Source organism: Pseudophryne corroboree, chromosome 2 (assembly GCF_028390025.1).
Source record: "Pseudophryne corroboree isolate aPseCor3 chromosome 2, aPseCor3.hap2, whole genome shotgun sequence".
In the NCBI taxonomy this organism is placed as follows: domain Eukaryota; kingdom Metazoa; phylum Chordata; class Amphibia; order Anura; family Myobatrachidae; genus Pseudophryne; species Pseudophryne corroboree.
Window position 1 is genome coordinate 243,798,375 of NC_086445.1, and position 26,000 is coordinate 243,824,374.

Consider the following 26,000-nt stretch of genomic DNA (forward strand, 5'->3'; position numbering starts at 1 on the left):
TCCCGCAGTGGATATCACCTTGCATCAGTTTGCCAATATCTGGAAGAGCGTACGATCAGCTCTGCTCAAGGCATCGTTCAGGTACAAGAAGTTTGCGGATAAGAAGCGTCGAGCAGTTCCTGCTCTCAAGGTGGGTGATCGGGTATGGTTATCCACGAAGAATTTGAGGTTAAGAGTTCCCAGTATGAAGTTTGCACCTCGCTACATCGGTCCTTTTAAAATTGATCAAGTCATCAATCCTGTTGCTTACAGACTCCAGTTACCTCCCTTCTTAAAAATACCCAGGACATTCCATGTTTCCCTGTTGAAACCGCTAATCTTGAATCGGTTTCATTCCTCACTTCCACCAACTCCGAAAGTCCAAACTCAACGAGGCGTTGAGTATGAAGTGGCCAAGATCCTGGACTCACGTCACCGTTACGGTCAACTTCAGTATCTCATTGACTGGAAGGGCTATGGTCCTGAAGAACGCTCTTGGACCAATGCCTCTGACGTCCATGCTCCTGCCTTGGTCCGAAATTTCCACGCAAAGTTTCCTTTAAAGCCTAAGAAGTGTCCTGGGGCCACTCCTAAAGGGGGGGGTGCTGTCACGATCCGGGTATCTGGACGCCATTACTTACCCTTCAGATGCCTCCTAAGGCGGGCTCAGCGTTCCAGGACCGGATTCCGCTGTTCCTGAGTTTCCACATGCAGAGTGGTCTTTTCATCAGCCGCGGCCTCCGCTGTGCCCGCGTGGTTAAATGTGCATCTATCAGCCTGGCGTCTCCTGTCTCCGGTGGCCGGCGCCGCCATTACTGTTTCCCAGACCACATGGATTACAAACCAAACTTCCCTCCAAGTGTCTGCATGGGCGCAGCCATCTTGGATTCTGTCATCTGATCATTTCCACCAATCTGCTGTCTGTGTTGTTGATTTGCATAATTGCCTAGCCAACCCCTTCCTTGCTGCAGGTATAAGTAAGCTGTACCTGAGCAAGGAAGACGTCAGTGCTTTGGTTGTCAAACCTAGTTCCTGTTTGTCTCTCTTCTATGATTGTCTTCCAGGTTCCAGCTCCTGTCTCAAGACTTCCACCATAGAGACCCGCACCAGCATTCCACCTGCGGTGTAGCCTGACTCTCCAATCCATTGTGGATTCATCTGTTTCCAGCTACAACACTACCTGCTTCCAGCCTCAGCTTCCAGCAGAGTACAGCTTCCCTTAAAGGGCCGGTGTCCTTTCTACACTTTACCACTCTCCACCGGAATTATTATTTCTCCGCTCTCAAGTTCTACATTTCAGTTCACATTTCATCGCTCCCAAAGTTCATTTATTATTTAACTGGTTCCAGCCAGTATCCACTCCGTGCTAACAACAGTCTGGTTCCAGCCAGTATCCACAGCAGCTGTTTTACCTTCAGCAACCCAGCTCTTCCTGGAACACCAGCTGGTACAATCCTGGGTTATCTCCATTGCTACAGCCGGGCCTGGTAAGGACTTTCCATCTAGAAGATCATAAGAACTATCTCACACTACCAGTGCCCTGTGGCTCCTGCCATGCTGTAGTACTCAGGAACTGTATTTATTCTTTGCTGACTTTTACGTTTTCTTTTATTGCTGCTGTGATGCGGAGTTGTCATAATAAACATCATTGACTTTTATCTAAGTTGTCGTGGTCACGCCTTCGGGCAGTTATTATTCATGTTACTTACATGTCCAGGGGTCTGATACAACCTCCCAGGTTCCGGTACATCTCAGCCCCTACAACTGAGGCTGCCTCCCGTCAGCTCAGGCCCTCAGTTGTGACAAAGAGGCTGTTACAGATTGAGACAAAATGGATTCAGGTGTTGGATACTGTTAAACCCAGGGGCCTTAATGATCACCTCACTTACAATATGTATTGGTAGTAACTGTGATTTTTACGCTTTAATCCAGATATGATATTTTGATTCAGATTCTATCTGGCAATGTTATGAGTATAGCCTTATATGTACATAGTTTTAGTGACGTTATGAAATGCCCTTATAAATTGTACTTGAAGGTTGTTTATGATTGCTCTTCATGCACTGTGCACTTTATTCTGTGTTGGTAATTATGAGTTTAGATAATATTGTGTTTTTCTAATTGCTATAGATATGTGGTGGTATTGTTAATCTATGTTGCCAAACGGGTTGCCATGGATACTGTACGCTACTTTTAGCGTTTGTTACCAGCTCTACTAGGTTGCTATGGTAATGGCCACGGTAGCCGGTAAGCTCCGTGTGAGAGAAGTGATACGTCTGCTGATTGGTTCTACAGTGAAGTGTACTATGGCATGCACCGCTATTGGTGTGAGTCATATTTGTTGGCCCGGAGTCTGTTACAGGTTGCTAAGGCAACCGGACGCGATGTGTTCTCGTATGTGGACTTCCGGGAGGAGTGTGTTCACACTGACTACACTGATTACACTGATTAGACAGCTGGGAACTTGGTGTGGCGCGCGCTCGTTTGGCAACATGGAGGGGTATATAAGGTATGTCTTTGTCATTTGTTATGTGTTATGTGTATCCTGATGACGGGTTGAAATAAACTCGAAACGTTGACAAGAGGACTCTGTTTATTAGTTCTGTGTGAGACCAGTGAGTGCCGTCCTTTGGTATACCTATATATATATATATATATATATATACACACACACACACACACATACACACACACATACATATACACATATACATAGCATATTAAACGTGCATACATTATATATATATATATATGTACACACACATACAGTACACATATATATACACATGTATATATATATATATATATATATATATCTATCATAAGTGTGTGTGTGTGTGTGTGTGTGTGTTTGTTTATATGTATGTATGTATATATATACATGTGTATATATGTATGCACATGGATATATATGTACTATAATTAAAATAAAGTTAACTTTTATTGCACTTACAAGTGCCACCAGGAAGACAGCAGGCTGCAGAGGATGCTAGACAGCCATTAATAATACTCATGCAGCAAAAAAAAAAAAAAAAAATTTTTTTTTTTTTTTTTTAGTGGAGGGGGGTTTCTGGGTGCTCGGAAACCCCCCCTGGGTGCGCCACTGCGCTGGGTGGATCAGAGAAGGCGTCCCAGGGCATGCTCTGTGTAGCTGGAGGAGGCGTCAGCAGTGGGGCTTGAGTGATGACATTCCCCTGTGGGCAGACTGAAGGCGGCGCTAACCTGTACTAGACAGCCAGAGGAGGTGGCCTGCAATCGTGAGTGACAACCTGAGGCGGAGTCGCTTCAGAGGCAGCAGAATTGAGATAGATAGCAGGCAGGCTGGGAGGTGGATCCGGAGTGGCTGTATAAGCTGTGCTGCTCTGAGTATCTATATTGAATGGTCAGTGAAACTATACATAGCCAGCCCAGCATCCTGTCACACACAGCAACAGCATTGAGACACAGACAGTGAATATTTGAGCTAGTGATTGATATAGCCCCATACACAGAGATCATAAACCCCGTTGAGACAACGCAGTATCTAACCAGATATAGATTAGAAGAACCACCTTTCTCTGACGTCCTAGTGGATGCTGGTAACTCCGTAAGGACCATGGGGAATAGACGGGCTCCGCAGGAGACTGGGCACTCTAAAAGAAAGATTAGGTACTATCTGGTGTGCACTGGCTCCTCCCACTATGACCCTCCTCCAGACCTCAGTTAGATTTCTGTGCCCGGCCGAGCTGGATGCACACTAGGGGCTCTCCTGAGCTCCTAGAAAGAAAGTTTATTTTAGGTTTTTTATTTTACAGTGAGACCTGCGGGCAACAGGCTCACTGCATCGAGTGACTAAGGGGAGAAGAAGCGAACCTACTTGCTTGCAGCTAGCTTGGGCTTCTTAGGCTACTGGACACCATTAGCTCCAGAGGGATCGACCGCATGGAACTGGCCTTGGTGTTCGTTCCCGGAGCCGCGCCGCCGTCCCCCTTACAGAGCCAGAAGCAAGAAGAGGTCCGGAAAATCGGTGGCAGAAGACTTCGGTCTTCACCAAGGTAGCGCACAGCACTGCAGCTGTGCGCCATTGCTCCTCATGCACACTTCACACTCCGGTCACTGACGGTGCAGGGCGCTGGGGGGGGGGCGCCCTGAGGGCAATATATGACACCTTGGCTGGCAAATCTACATCATATATAGTCCTAGAGACTATATAGATGTAAAATTACCCCTGCCAGTATTCCAGAAAAAGCGGGAGAAAGTCAGTTGAAAAAGGGGCGGGGCTTCTCCCTCAGCACACTGGCGCCATTTTCTCTTCACAGTGCAGCTGGAAGACAGCTCCCCAGGCTCTCCCCTGTAGTTTTCAGGCTCAAAAGGTTAAAAAGAGAGGGGGGGCACAAAATTTAGGCGCAATATTGTATATACAAGCAGCTATTGGGAAAAATTCACTCAATATAGTGTTAATCCCAAAATTATATAGCGCTCTGGTGTGTGCTGGCATACTCTCTCTCTGTCTCCCCAAAGGGCTGTGTGGGGTCCTGTCCTCAGTCAGAGCATTCCCTGTGTGTGTGTGCGGTGTGTCGGTACGGCTGTGTCGACACTTTTGATGAGGAGGCTTATGTGATGGCAGAGCAGATGCCGATAAATGTGATGTCGCCCCCTGTGGGGCCGACACCAGAGTGGATGGATAGGTGGAAGGTATAAACCGACAGTGTCAACTCCTTACATAAAAGGCTGGATGACGTAACAGCTGTGGGACAGCCGGCTTCTCAGCCCGCGCCTGCCCAGGCGTCTCAAAGGCCATCAGGGGCTCAAAAACGCCCGCTCCCTCAGATGGCAGACACAGATGTCGACACGGAGTCTGACTCCAGTGTCGACGAGGTTGAGACATATACACAATCCACTAGGAACATCCGTTACATGATCCCGGCAATAAAAAATGTGTTACACATTTCGGACATTAACCCAAGTACCACTAAAAAAGGGTTTTATGTTTGGGGAGAAAAAGCAGGCAGTGTTTTGTTCCCCCATCAAATGAGTGAATGAAGTGTGAAAAAGCGTGGGTTCCCCCGATAAGAAACTGGTAATTTCTAAAAAGTTACTGATGGCGTACCCTTTCCCGCCAGAGGATAAGTTACGCTGGGAGATATCCCCTAGGGTGGATAAGGCGCTCACACGTTTTTCAAAAAAGGTGGCACTGCCGTCTTAGGATACGGCCACTTTGAAGGTACCTGCTGATAAAAAGCAGGAGGCTATCCTGAAGTCTGTATTTACACACTCAGGTACTAGACTGAGACCTGCAGATAGTGCTGCTGCAGCGTGGTCTGTAACCCTGTCAAACAGGGATACTATTTTGCGAACATAAGACGTCGTCTTATATATGAGGAATGCACAGAGGGATATTTTGCCGGCTGGCATCCAGAATTAATGCAATGTCCATTCTGTCAGGAGGGTATTAGAGACCCGACACTGGACAGGTGATGCTGACTTTAAAAGGCACATAGAGCCTTATAAGGGTGAGGAATTGTTTGGGGATGGTCTCTGGGACCTCGTATCCACAGCAACAGCTGGGAAGAAATTTTTTTACCTCAGGTTTCCTCGCAGCCTAAGAAAGCACTGTATTATCAGGTACAGTCCTTTCGGCTTCAGAAAAGCAAGCGGGTCAAAGGCGCTTCCTTTCTGCACAGAGACGAGGGAAGAGGGAAAAAGCTGCACCAGTCAGCCAGTTCCCAGAATCAAAATTCTTCCCCCGCTTCCTCTGAGTCCACCGCATGACGCGGGGGCTCCACAGGCGTAGCCAGGTACGGTGGGGGGCCGCCTCAAAAATTTCAGCGATCAGTGGGCTCGCTCACAGGTGGATCCCTGGATCCTTCAAGTAGAATCTCAGGGGTACAAGCTGGAATTCGAGGCGTCCCCCCCCCCGCCGTTTCCTCAAATCTGCCTTGCCGACAACTCCCTCAAGCAGGGAGGCTGTGCTAGAGGCAATTCACAAGCTGTATTCCCAGCAGGTGATAGTCAAGGTGCCCCTACTTCAACAAGGACGGGGTTACTATTCCACACTGTTTGTGGTACCGAAACCGGACGGTTCGGTGATACCCATTTTAAATTTGAAATCCTTGAACACATACATAAAAAAATTCAAGTTCAAGATGGAATCGCTCAGGGCGGTTATTGCAAGCCTGGAGGAGGGGGATTACATGGTATCCCTGGACATCAAGGATGCTTACCTACATGTCCCCATTTACCATCCTCACCAGGAGTACCTCAGATTTGTGGTACAGGATTGCCATTACCAATTCCAAACACTGCCGTTTGGACTGTCCACGGCACCGAGGGTCTTTACCAAGGTAATGGCAGAAATGATGATACTCCTTCGAAAAAAGGGAGTTTTAATTATCCCGTACTTGGACGATCTCCTTATAAAGGCGAGGTCCAAGGAGCAGTTGTTGGTCGGAGTAGCACTATCTCGGGAAGTGCTACAACAGCACGGATGGATTCTATACATTCCAAAGTCACAGCTGGTTCCTACCACACGCCTACTGTTCCTGGGGATGGTTCTGGACACAGAACAGAAAAAAGTGTTTCTCCCGCAGGAGAAAGCCAAGGAGCTGTCATCTCTAGTCAGAGACCTCCTGAAACCAAAACAGGTATCGGTGCATCACTGCACACGAGTCCTGGGAAAAATGGTAGCTTCTTACGAAGCAAAATTCCATTCGGCAGGTTCCATGCAAGAACCTTTCAGTGGGACCTCTTGGACAAGTGGTCGGGATCGCATCTTCAGATGCATCGGCTGATAACCCTGTCTCCAAGGACCAGGGTATCTCTACTGTGGTGGCTGCAAAGTGCTCATCTTCAAGAGGGCCGCAGATTCGGCATACAGGACTGGGTCCTGGTAACCACGGATGCCAGCCTTCGAGGCTGGGGGGCAGTCACACAGGGAAGAAATTTCCAAGGAATTTGGTCAAGTCAGGAGTCGTCCCTACACATAAATATTTTTGAACTGCGGGCCATTTACAATACCCTAAGTCTGGCAAGGCCTCTGCTTCAAAACCAGCCGGTACTGATCCAATCAGACAACATCACGGCAGTCGCCCATGTAAACCGACAGGGCGGCACAAGAAGCAAGATGGCGATGGCAGGTGCCACAAGGATTCTCCGATGGGCGGAAAATCACGTCTTAGCACTGTCAGCAGTGTTCATTCCGGGAGTGGACAACTGGGAAGCAGACTTCCTCAGCAGACACGACCTACACCCGGGAGAGTGGGGACTTCATCCAGAAGTCTTCCAACTGTTGGTAAACCGTTGGGAAAGGCCACAGGTGGACATGATGGCGTCCCGCCTAAACAAAAAACTAGATATTGCGCCAGGTCAAGGGACCCTCAGGCAATAGCTGTGGACGCTCCAGTGACACCGTGGGTGTACCAGTCGGTTTATGTATTCCCTCCTCTGCCTCTCATACCAAAGGTACTGAGAATAATAAGAAAACGAGGAGTAAGAACGATACTCGTGGTTCCGGGTGGGCCAAGAAGAGCTTGGTACCCAGAACTTCAAGAAATGATATCAGAGGACCCATGGCCTCTACCGCTCAGACAGGATCTGCTACAGCAGGGGCCCTGTCTGTTCCAAGACTTACCGTGGCTGCGTTTGACGGCATGGCGGTTGAATTCCGGATCCTAAAGGAAAAGGGCATTCCGGAAGAAGTCATTCCTACGCTGATAAAAGCCAGGAAAGAAGTAACCGCAAACCATTATCACCGTATTTGGCGAAAATATGTTGCGTGGTGTGAGGCCAGGAAGGCCCCAACAGAGGAATTTCAGCTGGGTCGTTTTCTGCACTTCCTACAGTTTGGGGTGACTATGGGCCTAAAATTGGGTTCCATTAAGGTCCAGATTTCGGCTCTGTCGATTTTCTTCCAGAAAGAACTGGCTTCACTGCCTGGAGTTCAGACATTTGTAAAGGGAGTGCTACATATTCAGCCCCCTTTTGTGCCTCCTGTGGCACCTTGGGATCTCAACGTGGTGTTGAGTTTCTTAAAATCACATTGGTTTGAGCCACTTAAAACTGTGGATTTGAAATATCTCACGTGGAAAGTGGTCATGTTATTGGCCTTGGCTTCGGCCAGGCGTGTGTCAGAATTGACGGCTTTGTCATGTAAAAGCCCTTATCTGATTTTCCATATGGATAGGGCAGAATTGAGGACTCGTCCCCAGTTTCTCCCTAAGGTGGTATCAGCTTTTCACTTGAACCAACCTATTGTAGTGCCTGCGGCTACTAGGGACTTGGAAGATTCCAAGTTACTGGACGTAGTCAGGGCCTTAAAAATTTATATTTCCAGGACGGCTGGAGTCAGGAAAACTGACTCGCTTTTTATCCTGTAGGCACCCAACAAAATAGGTGCTCCTGCTTCTAAGCAGACTATTGCTCTCTGAATTTGTAGCACAATTCAGCTGGAGCATTCTGCGGCTGGATTGCCGCATCCTAAATCAGTAAAAGCCCATTCCACGAGGAAAGTGGGCTCATCTTGGGCGGCTGCCCGAGGGGTCTCGGCTTTACAATTTTGCCGAGCTGCAACTTGGTCAGGGGCAAACACGTTTGCTAAATTCTACAAAATTGATATCCTGGCTGAGGAGGACCTTGAGTTCTCTCATTCGGTGCTGCAGAGTCATCCGCACTCTCCCGCCCGTTTGGGAGCTTTGGTATAATCCCCATGGTCCTTACGGAGTTCCCAGCATCCACTAGGACGTCAGAGAAAATAAGATTTTACTCACCGGTAAATCTATTTCTCGTAGTCCGTAGTGGATGCTGGGCGCCCATCCCAAGTGCGGATTGTCTGCAATACTTGTATGTAGTTATTGCCTAACTAAGGGTTATTGTTGAGCCATCTGTTGAGAGGCTCAGTTATATTTCATACTGTTAACTGGGTATAGTATCACAAGTTATACGGTGTGATTGGTGTGGCTGGTATGAGTCTTACCCGGGATTCAAAATCCTTCCTTATTGTGTCAGCTCTTCCGGGCACAGTATCCTAACTGAGGTCTGGAGGAGGGTCATAGTGGGAGGAGCCAGTGCACACCAGATAGTACCTAATCTTTCTTTTAGAGTGCCCAGTCTCCTGCGGAGCCCGTCTATTCCCCATGGTCCTTACGGAGTTCCCAGCATCCACTACGGACTACGAGAAATAGATTTACCGGTGAGTAAAATCTTATTTTTCCATGTACTCATATACCTCTGATTGTACAGCGTCAGGCAGAGATTGAACGTTGCCAATAGCTTCTAAGCACTCAGTAACCTCAGCTTTCGCAGGGACCTGTGGTAGACTTTTAGAGAAAGATTGAGTAGTACCACATCCCGTGACACTTAAAGTCTAGTCAGGACATTACCGTTTCTCACCTACCGTCGCTATCGGAAATACTTACCATTTTGTTAAGGAAACGTCTAGCTCATGATTCGCCTATCACCCGCACAGCTGCCATTTAGAGACAGAACAGGATCCTATCAGCTGTATTGTTACCTATGTGTATCAAAGGTTCTTACTGGAATACAATAACGGTTACAGCGTAGCCAGATTCGTACAGGAAAGGGAATTTATGGGCTCTAGCTAAGCAATTCATTACTCCAGAGACTAGTAACAAGGATTCATTCTTAAGAGACACTGGTCCCATTCAGTAGAGAAATAAAGCAGTTAATATACCCCCCTCAGGTATCCTCTCAATGTGCACCAATGAAGGGAAAAGAGTACTCAGATAAGCCGGCAGGGACATTATACTGTGGGTCGGGTACTGACTCATACAGTTGGCTGAAGCCATACTGATTTGTCTGACTTTCAGGGAATGTATTGTTCATGTTAGTCTGTTGAGAAGTGACCCATCGAAACAGAGTATAAAAATAGACAGAGACAAAATTATTTTACTGTTCTTGAGTGTTACAACTATGCATAGTTGACTTAATGTTATTATGCTGTGGAACATCTGTGAGCATACTGAAATCTATTTAAGGAATAATGGTCAATAAATACACTGCCTAGCAACTTCTTCCATCAATTCTTCCTGTGGAATTCTTGTTCGCCTCTCTGTGAAGAACTGGATGACGGAACACCTGTGAGAAAACAAGGACTGAAGATACTGAATTTATATACTTAGCATACTGACAAAAAGAAGTAGTGTAGTACATACTTACCTGCAACTACCTGATCCAGTATCGATTAGAGTGTTACAGAATAGTCTCATTGTGCATGGGAGATCATTCCACAGAGTAGTTGCAGCCAAAAAAAGTTCTGTAACCATGAAAAGGAGCAGCTAATGCATGTGGATGAGAGACGCAGATCTTGTGCATAGTGATAAGGTCGGGTTGAAAGATATTTTTAGATAAGCAAAGAGATATAAGTTGGTTTAGTTTGGTTAATCACCTTATGCGTGAGTAATGTTGTTTTATATTGAATTAGATAGAATACCGGTAACCAATGAAGGGACTAACAGTGTGAATCAGCAGATGATGTACATTTAGTGGGAAAGATCAGCCTCGCAGCAGCATTCAAAATGGATTGTAGTGGTTAGAGTCTATTTTGAGGAAGACCAGTAAGGAGACTATTTCAATAATCAATGCAGGAGATAATGAGTGCATGACTTAGATATCTTCACATTCTGGATATGTTTTTAGATGTATATAACATGATTTGGAGACAGAATGTGGGGAACAAAGGACAGTTCAGAGTCAAGTATGACACCTTTGCAGCAAGCATAGTATAGGCAATGGTCAAATGATACTCTATTTCATATTTCTTCAAGAATAATTCCACCTCTCTATTTAGATATTCTCCTCCACTATATCATCTCAGGGTCTTGAGTCTGTATGGTTCGATTCTCTATAAGTATGTTGTAGTTTGTAGTCTTCTTTGCTACTTCAGACTTCTCTCTGATTATATACACACGTGTGTCATTTTTGTGACCATTACAAAGCATCTGTATCCACTTACTGACTTACTTCCATCAGATCACATACATCTGTATATACTGTCTCAAGTGGTACTGCAGCTCTGCTTGCAAACTTGGAAAATGGCTGATGGCTTTGTTTCCCTAATATGCAGCTCTCACATACGGGTTTCTCTATGTTAGTCACTAACATTCGTGTGACCATCCCATTCAGTAACTTTTGAACACACTCTTAGCCAAGGTGACCAAATCCTGTATGCCAGACTCGTCATCATCGTAACAGTGCTGGGTATCAAGGATGTACAATTGTTGACAACTTGTGCCTGTTGCTATTATGGTCCCTTTGTTCTAGGACACTGATGACTATAAGATTTATTTCCCTCTCATAAAGCAATTATTTGATTTCTGTTAATTTTGTTCTTTTCCCAAATTTTCAAGTGGGTTTTAATTGTTCTGACTTTTGTAGTTGTTAGCATTTCATTGCCAATCACTTTAATTTGATAGGGTCACATTTCGTTAGAGTGGTGAACCATTCCTCAATGCAGCTGAAATACATTGATGAGCCTGAATCGATATACCAGCAATCTTCCTTGCAGCTATCTGTAATTCTCAGTGCTGATTCATCTTTGCCATTGCACTGCATACTTTGCATAGGATTTTTTTTTTTTGCTCTTTTCAGTGCAGTAACATAGTAACATAGTAACATAGTATCTGAGGTTGAAAAAAGACAATTGTCCATCGAGTTCAACCTATTTGTGGTTGACTTAATGGGCACACGTTCTTGGAACTGGCTTCAGTTCAATAGATCTTCAATTGAAAGTAGGTCTACAATTAAAAGGTAGACACCAAATGTTTGACAGTGAAAAGGTCGGCATGGACAAAAGGTTGATATGGTCATTAGGTAGACCTCTAAAAGGTTGGCATCAGAAAAAGTTGACAAGTACAAAAGGTCGACACATGAAATGGACGACGCAGAAAAAGGTTGACCCAACTTTTTTTTATTTTTTGGGTGTAATTTTTGCTGTCACAGCACACTAAACCCCAATTAGTGTACCGCATCCCCTTGCATGCCTTGCTTCGCTTGCCATGCTTCAGGCTTCACTTGGCACAAGTTGCTATTCCCAATTGTAGTCCTCATGGATAATAAAAAATGAAAAGTAAAAAAAATGGAAAAAACTCATGCTGACCTTATGCTGTTTCCATTGAACATGTAAGCCTTTTGTACCTGTCGACCATAAGAACTGTCAACTATTTACATGTCAACCTAATGACTGTGTTAACCTTTTGACCATGTTAACCTAATGCATGTCAACCATTTGGTGTTGACCTATTGACTGTCTACCTAGACATTGTAGATCTATAGACCGCATACCCTTGGAATTATAGTAACTTTTACTGTGTCTGTGGTTAACTTTTGTTTTTGCTTCTAATGCCACAACTAGGAAGTCAAACTGAGGCATCAAGTTTTGCAGTATCACTGTAGGGATCTTTTCATGGTTTAATTTCACTCCAACAGACACTAGTTGTTGAGAAATAGACATAATTTTGTCAATGTAGTCATTCATCCTGCTGCATTCACATAATTTAGTGTTGTATAACACATGTCTTAAATTAATTCTTCTCCTGAGACCTCCATCTTGGTACCCAGGTCTGCCATAAGAGATCCTGGGGCCCAGTACCCCAGTATCCTGGGGCCCCTCCAAACCCAAACTTCCACCATGGAGGGTGCAAAAGTGTAGTGTGGATTTGTGAGTGATTTAACACATGAAAATTTTACTTACCTGCCATCCTTAGATTCAGTTATATGGCATTGAACATGGTTGTACTTCCCTTCAGCCACGCCTCTTCTGATAAGCAGCCAATGGCCACAGTTCTATGTACAACAGACAGAAGGTGAGGATGGAAAGACATAAAGGGGATAGAAGTGGAAGATGAATGGAGAGAAATGTGTGGTATAAGAGTAAAGAGAAAGAAAGAAAGAAAGAAAGAAAGAAAGAAAGAAAGAAAGAAAGAGCGACGGTGTCAGAGGCACACATGTGGAGTGGAGGGGGAAGAGGTTCTCATGGGAGGGAAGGATCCAGAGGCACTCATGGGGAGAGGAGCAAAGGCAATCATGGGGCACAGAGATACACATGAAAAGTGTAGGAAGGGTCAGAGGCACACATAGGGGGTAGAAGAGTGCAGAGGCACATATCGGAAGTGGAAAGGGGCAATAACACATGGGAAGTGAAGGAGGGGCAATAACACACATGGGGTGTTAAGTGGACTGGGAAGTGAGAGAAAGATTCAGAGGCAAACATGGGAAGCAGAAGGAGGCAGAGGCAATTATGAGGAGAGAGGAGGGGTAAGAGGCTCTCATGGGGAGGGACGTATTCAGAGGCACACTTGGGGTGGGGAGGGGGACAGAGGTAATCACATGGAGGAATTGCCCAGGCCAGAGGCACATATAAGAAGTGGGGGAGGGATATTAGGTACACATGGAGTGCAGAGTTGGATGCAGAAGTACATAAGTGGAGAGGAGGGGGCAGGGGCACTCATGGGTAGTGCTGCAGAATGTGAATTGGGGGGGGGGTTTGGGAAAAACAAAGACGTGGGAGACTGGGACAGTCATTCAAACTGGTAGGGAGGAAACATAAAGCTACAGACACTTGAGGTGAGATTTCTGTACTACTGTACTGTGTCTGCAGCATTCTTCCTGGGGTGATGAGTCATTCATGTAACTTTCACTAGCAGCTTACGCTGTGCCGTATAAGTGTAATGGATTTTTTTATTTAACTCTGTGTTCAGGTGCCTGGGCCTGGTACAGGAGTACTGACTGGGCCCAGTATGGGAGTACTGGCCACCCTGTTGGTGGCCATTTTGGTACCTGATGGCAGTGCTGTCCACATGTCTATTACTGACATCTTCTCATGAATGATAGAGTACATGTATTGCTCTACACTTAATCCAATGGTACCTATGACTTTCTACATCCTTTGGGTTTGGAATGTCTTCTAATCTACTATACCCTTCCATAATCTCTCATGTTTCAATATATATACAACCATATACCCTAAATGTATACTGTCATTTTTTTCAGTATTAACTACAGTAGTCTTCTATCTGGCCTCCAAGTCCCTATTGGTCCTCTTGCCTCATGAATTCCTTTGAAAATAAAATACTGCTGCAAGTTTTCATCCTCATACAATTTACTATATGAAAGCATTTAATTACTGTAGGATGTCAATTCATGTTAGTTACTCACCTAGCAGATATGTTTTTTTATTGTATTTATGTACGTAAGGTATGTTTGAGCTTCTTGTATGATACAGAATATGGTGAAGGGCTGTCATATTTTTTGCAAGCCAAAAATGATATATTTTATAAGGTTTGTACTGTTTTAATAAAATAACTTTTAGATCTATTTTTGTGAGTTACACTAAATATTACTTATCATATAGTTTTGCTAGCAACTAAACTTAATAAAGGAAATAAAATAAGATAAGCCAAAACAAATTTAAGCTATATTAATGTGCTTTATTGTACAAAACAAAGTCTATAAAAATGGAGGAGGTGGTGCTAGGGTGTATGAAATTTACAATAACAGGTACTAAAACATATCACATAGTAACACCATTTATACATGCATGAGGTGCTTGAAAATGATATTGTTCTTCCCATCAGAAATCCAACCATACCAAAACTTTACTGTGCTGCCATAAAGATGTATTAATGTGGTTAAAGTATTGACAATATAAACAGTATACCGCAAGATAAAAATATAACACACAAAACGAAACCGGAAATACAATACAAACATCAATAGATTAATCATGGTTGGATTGGGCCTTAAAAGCAGCCCTGGATTTCAAAGCACGCCAGCCCACATCGGTCTATACCTCGAAAGCCCAAAAAGTTTTGCTTAACCAAGAGATTCTCGAGAGGCCTCCATCATTCACTTGGTATATCACAATTGTGTCTACCTACTGGTGCTACTACTGACCTAGTACCACAGTGGGGGCCAAGTGTAAAGTGACTACGAGGCAAGACTATTATATTCAAACCAGGGCTTAGTTGTGGAGGCTAAGAAGCAAATTTTACCAAGGTTTAGGAGTCAAGGCCAGACACTGTCAGAGACACCGGCTCTTCTGGCAGATGCCTGCCTTTCCATATTGCCAGTCTGAGCTTGAGTCCCAGATATATCACCTATGTAAGAAGGATTCCTCAGGAATATATCTGCAAGAGCACTAAATTAAATCGTGTTTGGGGCAATAGTGTCATGAAACAAAGAAATAACTTTAAATTCATGTAAATTGGCAGCAAAGTAGTGATGTGCTTTTATCTATGACTGTAATAATGCTGATGTATTTTTAAAGATCACTTATATTATTCAATTGTAAGTGTCTAAATTCTAATTGGTTGCTATGGTATACCTGGACTAGCAGTGTTTGCCATAACTTAGTTTTAGTTAAATAATGTATTAAATTATACAGATAATGGAAATTATTTAGGTGTGAAGGATATATCTTTACAGGAATATAATTCACAGCACCAAGTTTCCTCCATTTTGCGGATGGACGCCAAAAATAATAAGTCACAAAAACATTCTTTCCCATTAAAACAAAATAGAAGCCTTTTATAAGAACATGTCACCTCTGCTCTTATAAACAATTTTTTATGGGATAAATACTTGTCATAAAACGCACATACATTTGTACACATTGATAAGGCAAAAGAACAAAGGTTCCACTAGTAACCACCAGGTTCTTGATCAGAGTCTCTGTCATTGATGGTTACAGTCACATTGGGCAGTGATATTACGGAAAGTCAACAGAGAAGAAAATTCCTTCTTGTATGTTTTTTCAAAGAGCTGGTAGATAATCCATCTGTTAGAGAATCCTGCGGCCCAATGCAAGTGCAGTAAATGGTTTATGCTTTCGCATGTAGTTACGGGAGCATCATGTAATTAGAGCAATAATGATCATGATGTAGCTCAAAGCTTGAAGCTGCAAACAGCTGTTCAGTGATTACACAGTCAAGTCAAGTTTGTGACAGATATACTCCACTAAAATTTGTGGAGGATTGGACAGCAACACAGGGCTTAATTGACATTTGGCATAAGGATATTGCCCCCCCCCTCCCCTCGACCCATCCCCCCCTCCCCGCCCGCCCAACATAGGCATTCCGTTTTTTTCATGCTGTTCTAATGGCAGGTAATCACCCTTCCAGCATTAAACAACACTGTTTTCCCTATAACTGCTACAAACTCTTCCCACTCACACAGGTAAACATACATATATAAAAGATGGACAGTCCCAGCTTGGAAGGGACTACCTCAAGTAGTCCTGGATGTACAGCTCTGATGCATGTGGATGCTTACAGTGCAGTGCCTCCTAGAGAGAATGTACAGCACCTGGACAACCTGTCCCTTCAAGTCTGGAGCCTGTTGGAGACTGCACAGGAACAAAAAATGGCATCTCTTCTTCCACTGGTCCAAAGACCTTCTATAGTGCAAATGGTGCCATTGATCCCCCCAAAAAAAATAAAAAAGAGAGATCTTTTGAACCTCTGTTGCTGAAGAAATATCCATAAAAGATTTCTCTAGTAGCAATAATCTAAAATTATTTGATTTTCTTCACTACGTTTATCAAGTACTGTACGAAACACTCTTACACTCAAGTTATCATCCCAAATAGCTACTATTATTTGAAATGTTATTGCTGATACTAGATTTGTAGTGAGCCTGTTCCTTGGAATCTGGGTTGTTCTAACTACTGATAAAGAAGACGTACAGTATGTCAGAAAAAAAACATAAAGATAGATGTATTTAAGAGCATATGTTTTCTATACTTTCCATGTTGTCAATCGTGTTTATACCTGCATTGTTACTACTGTAGGGTGTCATTATAACATTGCTTATGAGAAAGCGTACCAAAAAACTAAAATGTGACTTACAATTTGATTGACCCAGTTGTGAAATGTTTCAGACCTTATCCAATGCTGACTCTACTTTTCCTATACATTTTTAATCAGGAATATGAACATTAAGTGGTTCTACTATATTTCTAGAACTGGTCACTATGAGGCACTGAAATTGTATACCATCTACCGTATATAATGGATTTTGGACAAAATGCCAAGGGGATATAAAGGTTATAATAATAATCTCTTACTGTAGTTGCAAATAATGACTGGTAAGAGTAAGGATTCCATATGCCCTGATTTTCCTGGGACATTCCGCCTTTCATTCATACACAGACTATTCACAATAATTGTTTTCCCCGATATCAATCTCGAGAAGTGCTCAAATGTATAAGAATAGGTTCCTAGAACGGTTTATCCTTTATGTGGGACCTAAAAGGAAATTAATTGTGAAAATTCGGTAGACTTGGGTGTCCTGGTTTATTATTTCACTATTACGGAAGCCCTAGATAACAAAACAGAGTCAGATATTTACTAAAGTGAACATATAATAATTATATATGATGATCACAGTCCTAATGAATGGAAATTACAGAGCTGGTTAGTTTGCTTTGTTGAAACATGGAAATGAGTTGCTGTACAGTATGTGGTCTGTATTTTACATATTCTTTGTGACAAAAAAAAAATATTAAATATGGGATAAATAACAAGGAACTTCACTCAAATCTGATGTTAGCCCAATCCCTGAGAAGCATTAAGACTGTGACACTCTAGTAAACTTTGTGATGTCATACTCACTGGACTACTGTAGAAGAAAATACAGGGTAAGCACTAAATTTTTTGGGGGAGCAAAGTATCTTATTGAAATATATTTTCAAGTGTTACGTTTAGTTTACCCTATGTGATTGCGGATCCTGACCTTTGTCACTGGTATTCCAACAAGATTCACTGTACATATGCTACATAAGGCATATGACAGAGGTGCAATGGAAAGGACAGAGAAATTATATAATTAGCCAACATAGAGACTTACAGGGCCATTTTATTTAGTTTATGCTTTGCATTTTGTATTGCACAGAGCAGAAGATACAGGCAACAACCCCCAGAGGTTGTATTTCTGGAGTCTCCCCTCTAAGGAAAGAGTTGCAAAAGATTAAAGGTAGGAGAGAATTTCCAGTGATTAGATAAGTATAGGGCAGTTATGGATGAGTGAATGGAATGTAAAGCACAAAGCAGTCCATGCAATGCACTTCAAAGAAGACTTGGTGCCAAAACACAATGTATCAAGCAGTTGCCAAGTGCAAAACAGATTTTTTTAGCCCTAATCTGCAACAATTTGCAAACATTTGAATGAAGCAAAATAATCCTATAAATGGAGTTTATCCCCTTCATACCCCTTATAGTTGCAGCCTCTGGCAATGAAAGAGGTTTATCTTTCATTGTAAGCTGACTACCTGATCGCAGGTCTCATTAATCTAGTGCAATATGACACATTATGATTTGAACTGCCACTAGTTTTGTGAGATTATATACGTATGGACCCAAACTGAGGTGCCATATTGACCAGATGTAAAGACAATGGCAGTCATTACAAGAGCTTAACTAAATGCAGAAATCGGACTTAGCGACTGTAAAATTTCTAACATCTTAACTAGGGTTGGATAGAGGGAGTGGTAGCATAAATAGTGCACTATACCCATTACCATATTTTGGTCTGTTGTACCCTTGAGAGAAAGAAAGAAGTTGGGCATGAGTAGATAAAAGACAGAGAATCAAAGTCTTAGGAACAGCCACAACGGTCTACAACCATTCCGGGGATCTTGCCATAGATAATTTGTTGCTTGTCATTAAAATACAGCATGTTAATAGGCGACATCTTTGTAGGTGTACAGCAAGGGCCGGCAGATCCACGTGGATTTGCTTGCTGAACAAGATGGGTGTGAGGGTACTTCTGCATGAACATGTATTCACACTGGCCAGAACAATAATTAGCTTTGTATCGTTTGGGAGCAATAATCCAGTCCCAGCCAAAGGCCTCAAAGTCCACAGTGAGCGGGTAACGACAGCACCGTGACTCGGTGGAGTGTTCATCACAGTCAAGTCCCAGGTTCCGCCTTGATCGCTTGTTGTTCTCCATCACACGCAGCTCAATAAATGGATGCTGTAAGGGAGAAAAAAAATATAGGCTTAAAAACAATTGCACAATATGGAGGGAACAATACATGGATAAATGTAACTTTGAACAAAACAGAAGCAAAACTAATGGTTTTATCCAACACTATGAAAAATACTTATATCACTCTATGTTTAGCATTAAAAAAGATGTCTGACTATCTGCCATATATGATGTATAGCTTGCTGAAAAATACACCTGGTAATTAGTGCCAGGGGTGCCACCAGAGGGGTACAGGGTAAGAAGAGGACCTGGCACGCTCAGCTTCCATACTACTAGACTTCCACTCTCCCACTTGCCCAGAGGAGCTGCCTTTCATTTGGTTTAATGTAAGACAGACAACTGCACAACATTACCATGGGACTGGATGTAGTCAGTCTGCTATACACTGGACACCAGATTGAAGGAATGCTATATACATCACTATATACACTAGCCACTAGACTGGAGGAATATTTAGATGCAAGACACATGATTGGAGGCCTACTTTATATACTAGCCACCAAATAGGTGCAAGACACCAGCTTGGAAGCCTATTGATGCACAAAGCACTACAGTAGAGACCTGCTTAAAACACCAGCCACCACCATTTAGATTGGGGGCTTGCATTTTATGATAGCTACATAATTGGGGAGTGCTTTATATACTAGCCAACATTTATGGTCCAGTTTTGTATAGTTACCACAAGAAGGGACAGTTTTGTTTCCAGAGAAGACTATGTATTGTAGTCATCAGAATGAGGGTGAGCTAACATAGAAACCTTGGGCGGGATGTAATGCCACCCAAGTTCAGCGAGTGTGCAAGATGCCGCTCGAACTTGGACTTTTTTTTAGCGGGGCAATCACTTCCAAAGCAAAATCATGCCTTGTAAGTGATTGCCCCTTTAAAAAAAAGTCAGAGTTCGGAACAGCATACTACACACCCACCAAACTCGTGCGACCTTACATCCGGCCCATAGACATTGATGGCAGATAAGAACCACTTGGCCCATCTAGTCTGCCCATGTGCACAAACACACTTACATGCTAGGGTTAATTTTTTTGGGAGCCAACTAACATACCAGTATATTTTTAGACTGTGGGAGGAAACCGGAGTACCGGGAGGACACCGTGCAAGTGAGGGGAGCATATACAAACTCCACAATTACAGCCAAGGTGGTGACGAGTGACTTGTTTATTAGGTTGCAGGCACCAAAATATTTCTGGTGGTGGCCCTGTTCAGAACACAGTGTAATCTATAGGTCTATGTCTCAGAGTAGCTGCTTATGTTTTCTGGTCAAGAAAGCAACATTAAGGACTGGTAAAGAAACACTCATAAAATAGAATAATGTATCCTATTGGAGAGTACAGATAACTCCAAACTCTGATCAGTGGACATTGCTAGTTTATGATTAACCAGTGGTGACAGGTGATCAATAAAAAGTTGCCTCTAATAGACTAATGTTTGGAGACTTTTATCATTTTTTTTATCATTTCTATATTTGCAATTAAACTATCAAGATTATATAGCATCACCATCTATTTTATTACTCTATACACAGCTGAAAATGTTGGCCAAGATTAAAAAAAATTGACAAAATATGCTCAAATTTATGAATACAATACGGTAAAAAACATAAAAACACTGCACTAAGTAACAAAACAGTTGCAAAGCACTAGTTGAATGGCAATAGGGACCATTTATGGACTAACTTTGCACCAAGTGTGTTTGTGGCATCCCGATGTCTGCTAGAGGCGTAAACATGGACATGTGGCATCACTTTAGAAAATTTGTGGAAGAAATACAAATATATATTGTACTGTATCACCTTCAAACAAACCTTATGCATATCTCTGTTTACTAAATGTAGGTTTACACTATGCAGTTTAGGTACCAAAATGAATATGGAAAAGTCAAGTAATGGAACAAATTAAGGACATTTCTTCCCCTACTATTTTCTATATTTATTAGGATCCAGTGAATTACATAAAGTCCACACCAAAGTACTCTTACAGGGAAGATTGGTTAAATGCTATTTAGCACATTTTACTTTGAAAAAAACTAAAACCACAATTCCAGCCTAGACCAACCGCTGAATTCTCTTGCATGAGACTGGAATAAAACAGCAGTGATCTTAGGGCTCTGAATTTTCCCCAAAAATAATATAGGTTGACAAAAACAACTGGCAATAAAGTACTTGTTATTCTTTGCTGCACCTCAACAGCCAATGTGATAATGTTATCACCTTCTGTAGGTTTTATAGTATAATAATGTAGACTGTTGTTTTTAAAAATAAGCTTTTACTGTTATATTGTTGGTAATTTTTGATAAAGAGCAATTAGCGCAAGACTGTCACAAGACAATACACTGTAAGAAAAACAAACATAATACACTCAGGGGCATATGTAATGGAGGGTTTGCCATAGGTGCAGGATGCTGGCCGATCTCGGACGTTTTATTTGAAAGCGCCAATTATTTACAAGGCAAAACCATATCTTGGAAATGATTGACGCTTTAAAAAAACCTCAGAAATTGGCCGGCATCCTGCACCTTCGACAAACTTGGTCTCTATTACATATGCCCCTCAGTCTCGGATCCTTTTGAGCACCACACAATTATTTTTTTGTATTTCACTGACATAAGACATTATAGATACCGTAGTTACACTTAATATTTGAAGACAGTTCTCCCTTAAAGAAAAAATATAAGGAATGTAAAAGCTAATAATGTATTCATTATACCAACGTAAATAATTTATAACTTTGTCATTGTTTAAAGTCACAATTGAATATATAGATAGATAGATAGATAGATAGATAGATAGATAGATAGATAGATAGATATTACAATTTACTTTGTAAGTCTAACTTGGCAGCTGTTGGCGTCACTTTTCTAAAATATGACTCCAGCAACTGCTTCATCACAACTGTGATCTCTCCCTAGCAAGCAGGATAATTTCATCTTTATGTTCTCTGAATACTGTGCTAGTTTAAGCCATGCATGTGTAAGTACACACAGCCGATAGAGTGAAACTGCAGTTGGCTCAGTACCACATTTTACATATCTACTTTTTTTTTCTTTTTTTTTTAAATTATTATTATTATTATTATTATTATTACTACTATTATTATTATTATTATTATTATTATTATTATTAGATCAGCTGGCAAATTGTTTTTACAGTAATGTAATTTATATTTTGGATGATTTTACAGAAGTCATTAAACTATTACTATGGAATTATTTAAAATGTGAAATTACCCACCAGCCCTTCTGCTCCGGGTCCAAGCGTGGTGACAGCAAGATCATTACCATTGGGGTCAAAGGCATTGATCTCAATGCCCCAGTTGTTGTGTGGCTGCTTGAACCAGTTCTGTAGCACATGCTTGAAATCAATGCTTTGCCAGTGGCCTGTACGTGAGTGCAGGTCAATCTTCAGAGACCGAATACGGATGTGTTTGCTACCCTCCTCTGTTACAGGCTTGAGGCGCAGAATCTGTAGGTAGACAGTGGAGGTGTGTTGCACAGGCCGCAGGTACACCCATAGCTGGGCTTTTACTACTTTGGTGAACATTATTTTTGGGCTGAAGTTAAAATAGCAGCACTGAGGATTCCCATCCAGTCTCACTACTGCGTCTGCTGTAGATGAAAGAGAAAGAGTTACCAGTGTTACAACTTCAGAAGTTATTGTGTTAAATATAGCTATAATAAACATTGTTTTGCACTACATTATCCCCATGTAAACCAAGTCAATGTATTATATTTTTCTGCCACAATAACCCTTCACAGTATGCAACCTAATTATGTAACTTGTAATTCTTTTCATTGTAGATTTAAGAACATTTTACCAATAGTAGATTATTGAAATTCACAACAAATTGATTAAATGTATGCTTCTAAAAATGTCATTTTATAAAGGAGACGTCACCAACATACGTTAGGTATAATAAAACACAACTTTTTGATATTTTCATGGGATAATGCAGATTTTTCATAGGGGTTCCTAAACCTTTGCTCTTTAGCACAATATTTTCCCTGTGAATATGTATATAGTAAACAGTATTCTGTAAATCACGTCCAATTTCAAATGTGATAATCGGCCAAAATGATGTTTAAAAAAAAAAAGGAAGCTGTGAATAAAATGAATACAATATTAAAAGAAGATGGCTTCCAGCACCTGATATATAATTATCTCCAGGTATGATTGAGCAACTGCCAAATTGTTTGTCTGCTTGTGTGCAAGAGGCATTGAATGGGAGCAGCATTTGGAAGGCATGCTGTTCCTTGTAGTGCCAATGGGAGATCCTGGGGGTGGCTCCTGGGTAAGTTAGCTCTCTGTCTGGAAGTGTTTTAGTAATAGCCTTTATCATGAGGCCTAATGTGACAAATGACATGGCTCTATGTGGGCACTGCTATTATGTAGGTTAGGACTGCTGTATCGGAGAAGCCGTGACGTGGCCAGCAGCTAAACATGTGTTTGCAAACATTTGTGACTAATTCTCTGAATTTTATTACCAGATAGGTTCAGGGATGGTTACAGGTAATTTTCAGTGTGCGGAAGGGAATTTGGGGGTGGGGATTTGCACCCTCCTCCTCCTCTCTGTCTGTTGTTTGTCTGTGACCCCTCCCCCTTCCAGCACCTGATATATAATTATCTCCAGGTATGATTGAGCAACTGCCAAATTGTTTGTCTGCTTGTGTGCAAGAGGCATTGAATGGGAGCAGCATTTGGAAGGCATGCTGTTCCTTGTAGTGCCAATGGGAGATCCTGGGGGTGGCTCCTGGGTAAGTTAGCTCTCTGTCTGGAAGTGTTTTAGTAATAGCCTTTATCATGAGGCCTAATGTGACAAATGACATGGCTCTATGTGGGCACTGCTATTATGTAGGTTAGGACTGCTGTATCGGAGAAGCCGTGACGTGGCCAGCAGCTAAACATGTGTTTGCAAACATTTGTGACTAATTCTCTGAATTTTATTACCAGATAGGTTCAGGGATGGTTACAGGTAATTTTCAGTGTGCGGAAGGGAATTTGGGGGTGGGGATTTGCACCCTCCTCCTCTCTGTCTGTTGTTTGTCTGTGACCCCTCCCCCTTCCAGCACCTGATATATAATTATCTCCAGGTATGATTGAGCAACTGCCAAATTGTTTGTCTGCTTGTGTGCAAGAGGCATTGAATGGGAGCAGCATTTGGAAGGCATGCTGTTCCTTGTAGTGCCAATGGGAGATCCTGGGGGTGGCTCCTGGGTAAGTTAGCTCTCTGTCTGGAAGTGTTTTAGTAATAGCCTTTATCATGAGGCCTAATGTGACAAATGACATGGCTCTATGTGGGCACTGCTATTATGTAGGTTAGGACTGCTGTATCGGAGAAGCCGTGACGTGGCCAGCAGCTAAACATGTGTTTGCAAACATTTGTGACTAATTCTCTGAATTTTATTACCAGATAGGTTCAGGGATGGTTACAGGTAATTTTCAGTGTGCGGAAGGGAATTTGGGGGTGGGGATTTGCACCCTCCTCCTCTCTGTCTGTTGTTTGTCTGTGACCCCTCCCCCTTCCAGCACCTGATATATAATTATCTCCAGGTATGATTGAGCAACTGCCAAATTGTTTGTCTGCTTGTGTGCAAGAGGCATTGAATGGGAGCAGCATTTGGAAGGCATGCTGTTCCTTGTAGTGCCAATGGGAGATCCTGGGGGTGGCTCCTGGGTCTGTTAGCTCTCTGTCTGGAAGTGTTTTAGTAATAGCCTTTATCATGAGGCCTAATGTGACAAATGACATGGCTCTATGTGGGCACTGCTATTATGTAGGTTAGGACTGCTGTATCGGAGAAGCCGTGACGTGGCCAGCAGCTAAACATGTGTTTGCAAACATTTGTGACTAATTCTCTGAATTTTATTACCAGATAGGTTCAGGGATGGTTACAGGTAATTTTCAGTGTGCGGAAGGGAATTTGGGGGTGGGGATTTGCACCCTCCTCCTCTCTGTCTGTTGTTTGTCTGTGACCCCTCCCCCTTCCAGCACCTGATATATAATTATCTCCAGGTATGATTGAGCAACTGCCAAATTGTTTGTCTGCTTGTGTGCAAGAGGCATTGAATGGGAGCAGCATTTGGAAGGCATGTTGTTCCTTGTAGTGCCAATGGGAGATCCTGGGGGTGGCTCCTGGGTAAGTTAGCTCTCTGTCTGGAAGTGTTTTAGTAATAGCCTTTATCATGAGGCCTAATGTGACAAATGACATGGCTCTATGTGGGCACTGCTATTATGTAGGTTAGGACTGCTGTATCGGAGAAGCCGTGACGTGGCCAGCAGCTAAACATGTGTTTGCAAACATTTGTGACTAATTCTCTGAATTTTATTACCAGATAGGTTCAGGGATGGTTACAGGTAATTTTCAGTGTGCGGAAGGGAATTTGGGGGTGGGGATTTGCACCCTCCTCCTCTCTGTCTGTTGTTTGTAGTCAATGTTGTTTCCCTCATGAGGCAAGATGATTACTTTGTCTCAGGTGGTAGTTCCAACCTCCACTCTTCACCTCCCTAGAGTTTGGTTACTGTCTGGTTAGCAGTTATTGTTTGGAGAAGCTGTGTTGGGTCACACAAGTCTCCTGTGCTCATTCCTGCACTAGCGGGATTGTGGTGACTACCATTTGAGAGGAGAAGAAACAAGAAAGGAAGATGAATTTTGTTTATTTTCCTCCCCCTACTTCAGTGTCAATTATTGTGCTACAGTAGTAAATGACCAGTATCCAAAACCTTTTGATATTTGGATGTGTGAGGTCCAGCAGCATGAGTGCAATCTTTCACAACAAGACAATAGAGGCGATGGTTATTTGCATTGTGAATGTAGTCCAGAAATTGATTGTAAAATAAAAAAAAATCTGAAATGTTAGTTACTAAGCTTATTGGTTTCACGTTTCCCAGCAGCAATTGCTGTCTGGCTGTCTAAGCTGGGCCTTCTGCTACAGAGGCTCTTGCTCTCCACTCTCCACTATGCACCTCAATGTTTGACCATGTTTCCGCCAGCCCCACCATCTTACAACTGATGTTGGGACAGTATGACTGATATGA

General features: G+C 42.6%; 1 protein-coding gene and 1 long non-coding RNA gene across 2 annotated transcripts in view; one reads left to right on the forward strand and one right to left on the reverse strand.

The window, feature by feature from the left end:
• The window catches only part of LOC135012883 (uncharacterized), a 307,860-nt gene that overhangs the window by 131,635 nt on the left and 150,225 nt on the right, over positions 1–26,000 (forward strand). Inside the window, exon 2 of the long non-coding RNA XR_010211728.1 lies at positions 17,863–17,943. This is a non-coding gene — a long non-coding RNA (uncharacterized LOC135012883). The remainder of the gene's footprint in view (positions 1–17,862; positions 17,944–26,000) is intronic.
• Positions 16,033–26,000, reverse strand: part of GDF11 (growth differentiation factor 11) — a 611,389-nt gene continuing 601,421 nt past the window's right edge. Inside the window, exons 2-3 of the mRNA XM_063952588.1 lie at positions 22,202–22,575; positions 16,033–18,945 (exon numbers count right to left, since the gene is read on the reverse strand). Coding sequence (XP_063808658.1) covers positions 18,565–18,945; positions 22,202–22,575 — 755 coding nt within the window. The 3' untranslated portion in view covers positions 16,033–18,564. The remainder of the gene's footprint in view (positions 18,946–22,201; positions 22,576–26,000) is intronic.